The sequence below is a fragment of the Miscanthus floridulus genome, chromosome 11 (genome assembly GCF_019320115.1).
Source record: "Miscanthus floridulus cultivar M001 chromosome 11, ASM1932011v1, whole genome shotgun sequence".
Classification (NCBI taxonomy): Eukaryota; Viridiplantae; Streptophyta; class Magnoliopsida; order Poales; family Poaceae; genus Miscanthus; species Miscanthus floridulus.
Genome location: NC_089590.1, coordinates 98,683,889 through 98,698,442, shown reverse-complemented (window position 1 = coordinate 98,698,442; position 14,554 = coordinate 98,683,889). Strand labels below are relative to the sequence as shown.

Genomic DNA, 14,554 nt, shown 5'->3' with positions numbered 1-14,554 from the left:
TTCTGGCCATCATTAGAGTCTACCTCTAGGTACCTGGAGGATTTACACTTTGGACAGAACTTTGCATGCTCATGTTCTTTCCTAAATAGGACACACCCCTTCAGACAAGCATGTATCTGCTCATACAGCATCTTAAGTGCACGAAGGAGTTTATGTGACTCGTACATGCTCTTTTGGCAGAATGTGGCCCTTCGGAAGCAGGGTGCCAATCACGGCCAACATCTTATCAAAGTCAGGTCAACTCAAGTTTAACTTGGACTTCAACCCCATTAAACGTCCAATGGCATCCAGTTGAGACACCATTGACCGATCGTGAAGGGGTTTCTGTGCCGAGTCCATCATGTCGTAGAACGCCTATGTGGCTGCCTCCATCTCCTCCTTCTCACGTCCATCATCGAACTATCCTTGGTGAAAGTCATCTAACATGTCTGCTACCCCGGCATCAGCATCAAAAGCCTCCACCCATGGTCTCACCACCTCCTCTCTAATACGATGGGCTTCACCATGGTGGAGCCACCGAGTGTAGTCTGGCGTAAATCCATGCTTCACAAGATGTTTACCCATTTTCACCTTGTTTACCCTTCTCCTGTTTCCACATTTGCTGCAGGGACATAAAACTAGGCAATGTCCTTTAGCAGCCTTGCCAAATGCGGGGTTCAAGAAAGCATCGGTCTTGTTCATCCATTCCGTGGTGTAATCACTCTGACTTCTCCAGCCTGTGTACATCCACTAACGGTCATCCATCCTCTAACATATGTATCAACGAGTAGTGTAACCATCAATTGCATCTACATGGTGTTCCTACTGTCTAATAGGTGAGGATATGTCCTAATCCCACCCGCGGATGCGTAGATGAGGTTAGTTTCCATGCTCTACTCCTATCCGAGATAGAATTTCGGCAGCACCTCCACGGCGTTCTCTAGATACACGTCCTGCCAAAGAAGAGTGCATATCCGAAGAACAACAGGGAGGTGATGCCGAAACTCTGTCTTGGACTGGAGCAGACCATGGAAACTAACCCATCTATGCATCCGCGGGCTATCCAAAAAACATGGACAATCCGAAACAGATACGGTCATAGATATGCAAAGATCTGCATACCTTCAACCGTATCTCTTTCGAATGGGAGATGCCTAACTAGGTTATGTGATCTACGACCATGATACAGAAAGAGGGGTTATACCTAGGGTGGCGGTGGAGTCAGGCTAGCGGGGCTGTGGCGGTCGGTGCAGTGGCGAGGCGACGCAGTACAGGCAGACCGGCATGGTGACGGGAACTCAGACTCCGCTCCGACGGGCTCTTCTCTACAAAAATGGAACAAAATACTATCATTTAAAAAAAATCGGTAGAACCTCCCCTGCACGGTGAGATTTCCAAAACCTATAAAAACTACGGCACGATGGCCGACAAGCACATATGTCTCAAGAGAAGCCATGTAGTTTGGATATCAATCCATGCAGAAGAATACATCCAAGTAGTACCACTACTTCTACTACTACTTCCACTATTGCTACTATTACTACTACCACTATTGCTACTATTACTACCACTAGTTCTACTACTACCACTACTTCTACTACTACTACTACCACTAGTTCTACTACTACTACCACTAGTTCTACTACTACTACTACCACTAAACTACTACTACAACTAATACTACTACAACTATCACTACCACGACAACAACAAGAGAGAGGGCATACCTGACGGGCGTCGGGGGTAAGGGCGGGCGGCATCGGGGTCGGGGTCGCCAGAGTTGAGAACAGGGTCGGGCACGGGCGACGTCGGGGTGGGCGGTCCACGGGGCATGGCTGGGGGCAGGGCCGGCTCCTCGGCGTTGGCGGGCCAATGTGGGCGAGCTGGCCACGCTCGGCCACACGCGGGCGCGGGGGCGGGGGCAGGCGTCGGCGCGTGGCCTGGTGGCTGGCGGGCGTGGGGGTGGCTGCGGGTGCGGCACACGGGGAGGGGAGGGTGGCGCGCGGCTCGGGGGCGGGGCCGGGGCCGGGCCGGCGTGGCCGCGGCGTGCGGAGCGGGGGCGGGGGTAGGGCCAGGCCGGCGTGGCCACGGATGGCGGCGCGCGGCGTGGGGGCGAGGGCAGGCCGGCGTGGGCGCAGATGGCGGCTCGCGGCGTGGGGGCGTGGGTAGGCCGGCGTGGGCGCGGGTGCTTGTTGGCTGTCGGCTTGGACTGCCTGGCCGGCCGAAATCGATTAAGTCCCCACCCGCCCCTTTGCCGAGTGTCGGATCAGGGAGGCACTCAGCAAAGGAGGCAACTTTGCCGAGTGCCCCGATCCGGCCGTCGGCAATTTTTTTTGAAATGCCTTTGCCGAGTGTCCCAGATGTGGCACTCGGCAAAGTATTTTTTTTAGAAAATACTTTGCCGAGTGCCCCTGACACGACACTCGACAAAGATTTAATTTTTTTTTGAAATGTCCTTGCCGAGTGCCCCTGTGGAGGCACTCAACAAAGAGGAAATTTCTTAAAAAAATAAAAAAAAACCTCTTTGCCGAGTGCCTTATTATTGGCACTCGGCAAAGACCCCCTTTGCCGAGTGCCATGCCCGGCGCTTGGCAAAGTTTTTTTTATTTTTTTTTGTTTTTGGCCTCCAAATTTTTTGTGCAGCCATTTTAAAGCATCAGAAACTCCTCGTTAAAATTTAGGGATTTTTTTGGCTTTTTGATATCTTTAGTTACTTTATTTTGTTTACTTGAATTTTTTCAAAAAATATAAATTTGAACTGCACGTGGTACGAATAATGGGATTTAATGATTCAAGTAAATGAAACAAATCCACATAAATGAAATAAATCCATTATTCGTACCACGTGCAGTTCAAATTTATATTTTTTTTTAAAAAATTCAAGTAAACGAAATAAAGTAACTAAATATACCAAAAAGCCACAAAAAAGCCCTAAATTCTAACGAGGAGTTCCTGGTGCTTTAAAAGGTCTGCAAAAAATTTTGGAGGCCAAAAACAAAAAAAATAAAAAAACTTTGCCGAGCGCCGGAGCATGGCACTCGGCAAAGGGGGGCAAAGGGGGTCTTTGCCGAGTGCCAATAATAAGGCGCTCGGCAAAGAGGTTTTTTTTTAGAAATTTCCTCTTTGCCGAGTGCCTCCACATGGGCACTCGGCAAAGACATTTCAAAAAAAAAATCTTTGCCGAGTGTCATGTCAGGGGCACTCGGCAAAGTATTTCCCCCCAAAAAAATACTTTGCCGAATGCCAGATCTGGGGCACTCGACAAAGGCAATTCAAAAAAAATTAAACCTTTGCCGAGTGCCGTGTCTGGGTCACTCGACAAAGTATTTTCCAAAAAAAATACTTTGCCGAGTGCCAGATCTGGGACACTCGGCAAAGGCATTTCAAAAAAAAATCTTTACCGAGTGTCGTGTCAGGGGCACTCAGCAAAGTATTTTCCAAAAAAAAAACTTTGTCGAGTGCCTAACAGCAGGCACTCGGCAAATAAGGACATGGCCGAACACCGTTACGCAGGGCAGCCTATGCCGAGTGCCGCACTTTTGCCGAGAGTCTGGCACTCGGCAAAAAAGTCCTTTGCCGAGTGCCCGGCACTCGGCAATGAACTCTTTGTCGAGTGCAATTCTTTGCTGAGTGCCCGATTTTTGACACTCGGCAAAGTAGTTTACACTCGGCAAAGGTTCTGTTTCCGGTAGTGTGTGTTGTTCTATACATGTCTCTGCAGGGGCTCTGGCTCCTTCAGTCATCGGAGAGAGAGCCGGAGGAGCCACACTTGAGAGGCTCTGGTGGCTCCGCCACAGTAGCACAACAGTGCTGGAGTGAGAGCCGGCCGAAGCCCCTCCAAACACACTCTTTGCTGGACCATGTCAAAGTGTTGTAGGTCGCGCACATGTGTGGATCTAGCTACATAAAATTCATTCGGCTCACAATAGAAATTTTATATCTGCAAGAACTAAGTAGCTCTTTACATAGAGATACAAACTTGTTCCATGCATGCACCAACACTAGAGGTCCAAATTAAAGTGCAACACTGAGAAAATCTTGACTAGATTCCAAATAATTTTAGTGGCGATGAATGGATGTACTGTTAAATGTACCACATGCATGCACTTTGTGCATGTGAAAAAGCCAAAAAGGGGTGGAAAATTAAGCGGAAGGGATAGCGCCAGGACGTTCGGCCGCAGCCCGCAGACGCTGCTCCCGCACCTGCGCCCACATTGCATCCCACACCCCCTTGCGCCCACATCGCACCCCATCCCACGCCCCCTCGTGCCCCGCATCCCATCCACGTCAGCTCCAGCGTCTGAACGCAGCAAACTCGACGACCCCCACTCCAACACCAACGTCGAGGTGAGATGGATGAAAGGGAAGGAAAGGGAGGGAGAGCAGAGGAGAGGGCGAGGTGCCCGCATGAGGTAGGAGCCAAAGCCCCTACAGCTGGCCGTTGTCCGCCAGGTACCGACACCATTGCAACATGTGCAACACCTGATCTACTTTTGAAATATACAAATGCAATACTTGCAACATACGTCTGAAGAAGATGAAACATGCGTATGAAACGCTTGCAAAAACAACCGAAAACACACGAAAAGCCATTGTAAAACATACGCAACATCCAGATAAAAATACTTGCAATATACGTGTGGAATATATGCAACGTCCAAATAAACACACTTACAGAGTACGTCTGGAAAAACATACGCCAGAACTTATTTCACTGCCGCCACGAAGGGAAGAAAGAAGGAGGGTGCGGGCTAGCAACGTGGTAGGGGTAGGGAAGGGCCAGCCACGGATGGTGGAAAGGACTAAGGAAGCCCACGGTGAGGTGGGCCAGCAGCTGCCGCCACGAAAGGAAGAAAGAAGGAGGGTGCGGGCTAGCAACGTGGCAGGGGTAGGGAAGGGCCAGCCACGGACGGTGGAAAGGACTAAGGAAGCCCACGGTGAGGTGGGCCAGCAGTGGTGCGAGGACAAAGAGGTCGGAGGTTGAAGACAAGAGAAAAAAAATTCTTCCATGTTCTCTCTATACGAGTACGAGAAAATTATTAAAGTAATCGGTGTGATGTATTACAGTAGCGATATATATACGTTTTCATAATAATATAATATTGGGTGAATTTCTGAGTTTACGGTGTTCATCGACAAATACTACGTTTGTCAATGTTCCTTGCCAAATTTCCAAAAAGAAAAGAAGCTCCCAGCCGGCCGCCGAACCCACCACCTTACCATACGGTCAGTCGAGGCCACTCACTATCCCTGTCATCCATATCCTCCCTTCCGACGGCTGGCCGGGCAGTACACTAAAAAAAACTGGTAGCGCGTGCATGCTTTGCAGTAGTTTCCAAATTTAATTTCTCCAATTACATACTAGTATAGTGCTCGTGCTAACGTCACAGTTTTATTTTAGGGATGCACATAACCAAACAACGATATTTTTTTAATACACACAATTGTATATGACCATGTATATAATCCGGTAAGCACAACAATGCATAATAAGTCAGGTCTCGCCTCGACCACTTATGATTTGCTTAAGTAGGTTTTGGAGTTCTCCACATGCTAACACTACAGTGCCATCTAAAAAAATCATAAAATTAAAATAAAGCATAAAACTAAAAAAAAAAGCATAAATATAACGCCATGGTCTCTTTTTAGCCTTAAGGCAGCCTCCGTATTCAGGACAGGTACAAGTGCCACCAAGGAATTCTGGCAATTCACTGAGCATTTTTTTTACAAGCAATGACGACAAACATTTGGTTTAGAGTCTGGAGATGCAACAAAATAACCCAACAAATTACTCCCTCCGCCACTAACCTCCACAATTGCATCAGTGCCATAATCCCTCTGCCACTAAAGCTTATCAATCCACATTTGCTTTGCTTTGTCGATATCAAATTTCTTAGCTTTCAGAAATCTACAGATCAGATTTAGCTGGATATATATAGCTCAGCATCATTTGATAGTCATCATGTCTTGCAGGCAACAGCTCATCTAAGAGTAGTGCTTGTCTAAATGCTTCAACAACTCGCAGCTCCTATTGTTGTAAAAAAAAACTTGCAGCTCCTCTAGATCGCGCACATCCTTGGTCTCCTGTTAGATTTACCTCCCTAAATTATTCCCCAAGAGGTTGGCATATCACAAATGTTCTGAAACATTTAAAATAGCTAATGTAAAGTACAATGAAAACCATTTATTATACCATCATTTTAGTGAGCCAATCATTTACACATAAATATGTGAAATCGAAGGAGACTACAAATTCTTGATTGATAGTCACTATAATAGCCACCTAAGATACTAATCATTGCACAGGATTAAACTGCTACATATAAATGCAATCATACAATCTTCCGAAATGACATCGAATCGAAAAGCTAAAAAAATTATCATGCATATCAAAACAAGGGCAAATTCTAGAGAATGAGGAACTTTCAAATATAAACGCATTTGAACATTTAAGGAAAGAAAGTGCACTGAGACTGTAACTATTATATATCAATGAAATAAAATATATTAAAGGATTCGAAGTCCTGAATTATGGATTTCCTTTGCTTGTGACCAGACTAACCGAGTTCAGGTCAAGGAAAAAATAGCCAAAGCACATTTCACATACCAACCAAGTGGCCTCACCCTCACCTATAGGCTTGACGCCTTGGCAGCGTGCTCGTACCAGTGCCACGCCATGTCGCCAGTGAACAACTGGTGCCCCAGTGCCGCCCCATGTTGCACAAGATTGGCCTGCCCTTTTCCAACCTTTCTTCTTCCTGAGAGATTACAGTCTTCCACGAGACAATCTTTGTGAGATCTTGTAAGCATGGTATCCACTGTTGTCTTAGCCTTCTTCTGCATAGTGTTTTATTCTTGTTGTGAGAACTAATAAGAACTTAACATATATAAAGTTCAGCAGCATCAGATGCTCACTATCAATGGAATCAAGAAATGCAGACAACATGTAGTAATTTAGTAGGGCAGCTATGATAAAACCTGATGATCCAAAAATGTAGCAACACATATAACAAACTACAAAAGACGGAGAACAATGTATGAAGCCCACACTCACGTCATTGTATTGTGGCTTTGCTTTCCTCTTCTGGCCACAACCTTTCTTCTTCCCTTCTTCTACCTATAGAAATTAGTTGCTCCAATTTCAGTTGAACTTTCCCATATTATTTTGTTTATGAATCAAAGATCTTGGTTGCCCTTTACCTATATAAGGTTGCAGTTGATGCAATCACACATTAGCAAAGCAAGATCGTGATCATGACCTGTTTAAAAAATAATAACCACTGAAGTGTTGAACCTGAGTTGCTATCAAGATTTTTTGAACTACTAGATTTTTTTAAGGAAGTTGAAAAGTCACCGCTATATATTCAGAGATTTAATTTTTAAACATTTACATAGTCCATACATAGTGAAAGGTCCTAATGGCTAGAGGGGGTGAATAGCCTATTAAAAATTTCTACAACAACACTTAGCAAACCGGTTAGACAATTATGACGTGAAGCAAGTGTTGCGCTAGCCTACTAAAAATGCAAGCCACCTACCACAATTCTAGTTTTTATAAATTCTAACCACACAATGACTATGGCACTACACTAAGTTAGTGTGCTCTCAAAGGCTAACTAAAGAGCCACACTAACCAAACTAACAAGCTCTCACAACTAGCTACACTAAAGAGCTTGATAACTAGTTTGCGGTAATGTAAAAAGAGAGAGCAAGATAGTTATACCGCCGTGTCGAGGAATGAACCAATCAATCACAAGAATGAAAACCAATGAAGACCAATCACCTCAGAATCAAATGATGACACAATGATTTTTTTACCGAGGTTCACTTGCTTGCCGGCAAGCTAGTCCTCGTTGTGGCGATTCACTCACTTGGAGGTTCACGCGTTAATTGGCATCACACGCTAAACCCTCAATAGGGTGCCGCACAACCAACACAAGATGAGAATCATACAAGCCATAAGCAATTCACTAGAGTACCTTTTGGCTCTCCGCCGGGGAAAGGTCAAGAACCCCTCACAATCACCATGATCGAAGCCGGAGACAATCACCAATCTTTGCTCGACGATCCTCATTGCTCCAAGCCGTCTAGGTGACGGCAACCACCAAGAGTAACAAGCAAATCCCGCAGCGAAACACGAACACCAAGTGCCTCTAGATGCAAACACTCAAGCAATGCACTTGGATTCTCTCCCAATCTCACAAAGATGACGAATCAATGATGGAGATGAGTGGGAGGGCTTTGGCTAAGCTCACAAGGTTGCTATGTCAATGCAAATTGCCAAGAGAGTGAGCTTGAGCCGACCATGGGGCTTAAATAGAAGCCCCCATGAAATAGAGCCATTGTACCCCTTCACTGGGCACAACACAGGGTGACCGGATGCTCCGGTCATATCGACCGGACGCAGGACCCCAGCGTCCGGTCGTGCGATGCATGCCACGTGTCATCGACTTCAAATGCTGTTCGCCCGATCTCAACGGTCAAGTGATGACCGAACGCGCTGCTATGAAGTGACCGGACGCTGGACCTCAGTGTCTGGTCGTTTCCAGTAAGCATCTAGAAACGAGAAATCACGACCGGACGCGTCCGGTCATGCTCGACTGGACTCACCCAGCGTCCGGTCACTCAACGTCTCCTCTGTGCACTGCCATGTCAGCGGGACCGGACGCAGCCCTCTAGCGTCCGGTCACTAAGTGACCCAGCGTCCGGTCAGAGACCGACGCCAGTGTCTTCGCTGCTTCTATTGACCGGACGCGCCGGTCCTTCCGAGACCAGCGTCCGGTCACTTACAGTGACCTCCGTCTTTTCTGTATAGGGCGCCAGTGGCACCGTCGGACTATCCGCACTCTACGGGCGGACACTCCGCTGGTGAAGTTCCTAACCCTTACTCAAATGTGCCAACCACCAAGTGTATCACCTTGTGCACATGTGTTAGCATATTTTCGTAAACATTTTTAATGGTGTTAGCACTTCACTAGATCCTAAATGCATATGCAATGAGTTAGAGCATCTAGTGGCACTTTGATAACCGCATTTCGATACAAGTTTCACCCCTCTTAATAGTACGGCTATCGATCCTAAATGTGATCACACTCACTAAGTGTCTCGATCACCAAAATAAAATGGCTTCTACAATTTATACATTTGCCTTAAGCCTTTTGTTTTTCTCTTTCTCCTTTTCAAGTCCAAACGCTTGGTCATCACCATGGCATCGCCATCATCATGTCATGATCTTCATTTGCTTCACCACTTGGAATGTGCTACCTATCTCATAATCACTTTGATAAACTAGGTTAGCACTTAGGGTTTCATTAATTCACCAAAACCAAACTAGAGTTTTCACATAGGAAATGCACTGCTTTTCTACTTACCTACACAAAAATCAGTAGCAGCAACATCAATTGTAAATTTTATTCTTTTATTATATCCGGTCCGCTCTATTGCCGCAATAACAAGATCCAGGCCTTCAGACATGATGAACATCAATAAAGCAACATAGATATGGCATATTGAAATCCATATATAGGTCCCCAATTGGAAAAATAAGAAATGTGTGATATCAGAAAATAGTAAATTAGTTTCTCACCTGCCTGTAGAGATGAATACAAGAACTACATAAATGGTTTTCTTATTATTAATTGAGGACAAGCAACATCACGCTTATGAGCAATTCAATCAGCTAAAATTAATTAGTACTGCAGAATTGTTTACCTGATACAACTCTTAAGCATTCAATCTGGCAAAAATCCTACCATAAATGTGCAGTACTGCCATGTCCACACATCCACGAAATAAATCACCACATATAAGCATTTCTATTACAAAGCAATGGATGTGTCCTCCCCCACGGGCGGAGATGCGGCCGGTGGGGCCGGTGAAGGGCGTGCGGGCGCCATGCGGGCGGCGGGGACGCGGCAGCCCGCGTGGGGGAAGGATCCCACACGCGAGGTGGAACCGGCGGCATCAACGGAGACGGCCCGTCGGGTGGCCTGACGTTTCTTTTTTTCACGGAAGAGAAGAAAATACGGGCATGGGGATGGGAATCGAACACTCGCCGCCGGAGCTTTTTTCGTGATCGCAGGGTGCGTGGGATTTTTTTTGCGTGATCACAGCGTGCGCGAGATGGAGGGCGCGGGTGGTGAGAAGCCTGGCATCACACATCAAAGATCGGTCGTTGGATGTGTTTTGGTGTTTTATTAGTCCTTGATTTTTTATTTTAATGGAGACGAATTCTTGTGTGTATTTTTCTAGGTATATAATGGTTAGAGGCTCCCAGCCGAAGACGTTTTTCTCCGAGGATCTAATATAATTTTGATTTATCCATCGTTATAACAGAGAAGAGATTACGACGTACTGCGAGTATAGGAGTAGGCCATTAGCTGACGCATGCACGAGTCTCTCTCACCTCCTCCCTTCCTCTGTCCGTCTGTCGTCTCGTCTCTGTCTCTGCTCGCCTCGCCTATGGCCTATATATACGCCGCGCCGCTCTCCAACAAAGCTCCATTCCCCTCCCCTCCCCTGCATAGTGCATAGCCATCCATTACATACATCGTACCCCCATCGTCCCGTCGCGTCGCCCACTGCACCGCGCGCCCGGCCAACATGGGTGGCGGCGGAGCCGGCACCTGCACCGGCGGCGGCGGCGGATGCGATGTGGCGAAGCCGGTGGCGGCGATGGTGGTGATCCAGGTGATGTCTGCGGGCGTCAACATATTCTACAAGCTGGCGGTGTCGGACGGCATGGACATGAGGGTGCTCGTCGCCTACCGCTACCTCTTCGCCTCCGCCTTCCTCGCGCCCCTCGCCTACTTCGTCGAGAGGTTCGTGGTTAGGCTGCTACCTGCGTCTCTATCTGCTTGCGTGCATACCCATCCGATCCAATTCCAATCCATGCCTAGCTACCTCGTCGTCGTTTCATCTCTTCAGACTTCAGACTTCATCTAGCAGCGCTTGCCATCAGCCATGGCGTCCGATGATCCTTGTTCAATTCGTCTTTTTCTGCATCGTCGCCGCCGGCAAATTAAAGGGCAAAAGGAAAAAGGAACTTGGTAGTAGTGCCAGCAGCCGTCCATTTTTCTTTTCGTTTTCCTTTTCTTTTCTCCACTCTCGCTCGCTTCCTATTCCAGAACAGAAGATATCACTTGTATTCTTATCATGCACTAGCTTCTGCTTCGCTGGTACTAGACGATAGATGCCCCATGCATGCTGCTAGCTACTACTCTTGAAAGATTGATCGCAGCTGATTTTCTGCTGATGATGGGCCTAAAATCATATTACCAACTTCAGACAAGCTAGTGATCAGTGAATAATTGGTGGCTTGAGATATAATTCTAGCTTTTGTATGTATGGAATTTCGATGTTTCAGGAAGAGACGGACAAAGTTGACGTGGAGAGTGTTGCTGATATCTTTCATATGTGGCCTCACCGGGTGAGTACCTTATTTTATATATATATATATATATATATATATATATATATATATATATATATATATATATATATATATATATATATATATATATATATATATATATATATATATATATATATATCAGTCAATTAAAAAAAACATTCCCAACCCAAGTGTATCCCACAAACTAAAACATGCATGCATGTCATTGTAGCTTATATATGGATAGCTCATCAGCATGAATTAATTAATTAACTAATTGCATAACCCATACACATATGCATGAGTGGTGTGATCTTGTGAAATGTTTGTTTAAATTTCCCATTGACTAGCTCAAAGTGCATGCAGTGATAAGTATGCATGTAGGGATATATAGCATACTGATCGATCGAGTCTGTATGCTACATTAGTATACAACCTGTTGGTTTGGTCGTATTTATTTTATAAGCCATGGCTTATCAGCCAATGAATAATATTTTTCTCTCACACTAAAGCAATCTAACAATACTTTTAGTTACAGCTTATAAGCCATACAAGCCCAAACGATCAGGGCGATAGATGTTATATATATGCATGTATTTCATCGCTTTTGTTTCTTTGTTGATGAGTAGCACTAGATAGCTAGTGCGGTAGTTCAATTAGTTTGGCCACAGGAACATGCATGGAGAAGCAAGCAGATTGCGTGCCGGAATTCAGGTACGTGCGTGATAGATAGATGCCGGGCGGGTGCAGCATGCAGCAAAAACAGCTAGCTTTTGCACGTGATGCTACTAAGGCCCATTTAGATTCCACCTAAAATCCAAAAATTTTCAAGATTTTTCGTCACATCAAATCTTGCGGCACATGCATGGAGTATTAAATGTAGGTAAAAAGAATAACTAATTGCACAGTTTGCCCGTAATTGGCGAGACGAATCTTTTAAGCCTAAATAATCCATAATTGGACATTTTTTTGCCAAATACAAACGAAGTGCTACAGTAGCCAAAAGCAAAAAAAATTTGCATCTAAACGGGGCCTAACTAATATAACTAGCAGCTTGTTCAGCTAGGCTTATATCATCGTGGATTATTACTGCTGGCTGGTTTGGTGTGAGAGAAAAATATTATTCTAATTTATAATCTACGATCGTATACGACCAAATGAACAGTCTATGCATGCGCGTGGCCACCTAGCTACATATAGCTCTGCGACTACTACTGCATGTCTGCATTATGCATGCGTATATATACTCTATACATACTGTATGTACCACCCTGTACCTAGCTAGTTTGTGCAGAGGCATATATGATTTGATGAGAGATCGATTCCAGGTTGCACATCTCTAGACGCCGGCCTTGCATGCTAACTTTACTTAGTGTATATATGTACACGTACATGTACATACGTGTCCGCCGGCCGCCTTGCATATACCTGCCAGCGAGCTGCGCTGCCGGGCGGGCGGCGTCGACGTGTCATGTCGCTACTCGCTACCAACACCGTACGTACGGAGTACTGCGCATGAATACAACAGAACAGCATGGTAACGGAAATGCATGCTGAGCTGAATACCTGATCGATCGATACTGGTAGCTGATGGATGTGCACGTACGTACGCAGGGGCTCGCTGGCGCAGAACCTGTACATCTCCGGCATGAAGCTGACCTCGGCCACCTTCGCCTCCGCCACCACCAACCTCATCCCGGGGGTCACCTTCGTGCTGGCGCTCATCTTCCGCTACGAGCGCCTCGCCATCCGCGCCTCCTCGGGGCAGGCCAAGGTGGCCGGCACCCTGCTGGGCGTCGCCGGCGCCATGCTGCTCACCTTCTACAAGGGCGCCGACATCACACCCTGGCACAGCCACGTCAACCTCGTCGCCTCCTCCGGCGCCTCCGCCGCGGCGCACCACCAGCCGCCGGTCCTGGAGGCCGACGCCAACCGCGTCATGGGCTCGCTGTTCTGCATCAGCAGCTGCGTCTTCTACGCGCTCTGGCTCATCCTGCAGGCCAAACTCAGCAAGGACTACCCGTTCCACTACTCCAGCACGGCGCTCATGTGCGTCATGAGCACGCTGCAGTCCGTCGCCTTCGCGCTCTGGACCCACCGCGACGTCGCGCAGTGGCGCCTCGGCCTCGACGTCCGCCTCCTCTCCGTCGCCTACTCGGGCGTCCTCGCCTCGGGGGTCATGCTCGTCGTGCTCTCCTGGTGCGTCAAGAAGCGGGGACCGCTCTTCGCGTCCGTCTTCAACCCGCTCATGCTGCTCGTGGTGGCAGTGCTCAGCTCGCTGCTGCTGGGCGAGAAGCTCTACCTCGGCAGCGCGCTCGGCGCCGTGCTCATCGTCGTGGGGCTCTACGCCGTGCTCTGGGGGAAGGGCCGCGAGGCGGACAACGAGGTCACCACCAAGGTCAGCGAGCTGCCCCTGCCCGTCGTCACTACCGACGACGACGACGATGATGACGGCACGCGCGGCGCCACCGTCGACGTGGTCGTCGTGCAGCAAGCTAAGACGTCCGATCACGATTCCTCCAAGCAGCAGCGGACGACGACGACGAGATGATTCAGGTTATTAACAGGGGCCGGAGGGATGCTCATGAAGGAATGCAACTTGATCAACCTGCTGACCCTCCGTATGCATGTGGAATTAATTGATGGCATTGCTGATTGGCTAGCTAGATAGGTCACCATGCATGCAATTGTTGTATCTGTCGTCATGCATCATGCCTGAACTGAATTTACATCTGTCGCCTCGATCGTCTGAATGGAGGAGATAGTTGCAAGATAGTACTAGAAAATTACGCAATCATCAATTGCAATGCAAGGGAGTCAATGGCTGTTCATCCAAATTCCAACCCAAGGAGACACATTGTACATGAAGTATCTGATTTTTTTTTTTAAAAAAACTGCAAGCCAATCTCAATCTGGCAGCATTTTCAGAACTAACAACACTCTCACATCCATCAGCAGTTTAAAACAGCTTTGTTGAATATCCCTGGCCAATTGAGAGAAGCCAACATATATACATGGGCCGAGCCGTTCGTGGAAGGCCAGAAATACCTTTTTAGGCCCGCTAGCATAGCAGGCCTAATGTGATTCTCCCTGCTATTGCTCTTTCGGAACCCGTCGCTGCCAACCAGTCGGACAGCAGCCGGCTGCCGACCCCACTTCCCTCCGCGCCGCGAATCTGTTATT

At 47.2% G+C, this 14,554-nt stretch overlaps 1 protein-coding gene across 1 annotated transcript; it reads left to right on the top strand.

Moving 5' to 3' along the window:
* Positions 1-10,594: 10,594 nt before the first annotated feature.
* LOC136494890 (WAT1-related protein At1g68170-like) lies at positions 10,595-13,974 on the top strand. The gene is made up of 3 exons (XM_066491058.1): positions 10,595-10,799; positions 11,345-11,407; positions 12,986-13,974. Exons 1-3 carry the CDS (start codon positions 10,654-10,656, stop codon positions 13,920-13,922), a joined length of 1,146 nt encoding a protein of 381 aa, XP_066347155.1. The 5' UTR covers positions 10,595-10,653; the 3' UTR covers positions 13,923-13,974.
* The last annotated feature ends 580 nt before the right edge of the window (positions 13,975-14,554 follow it).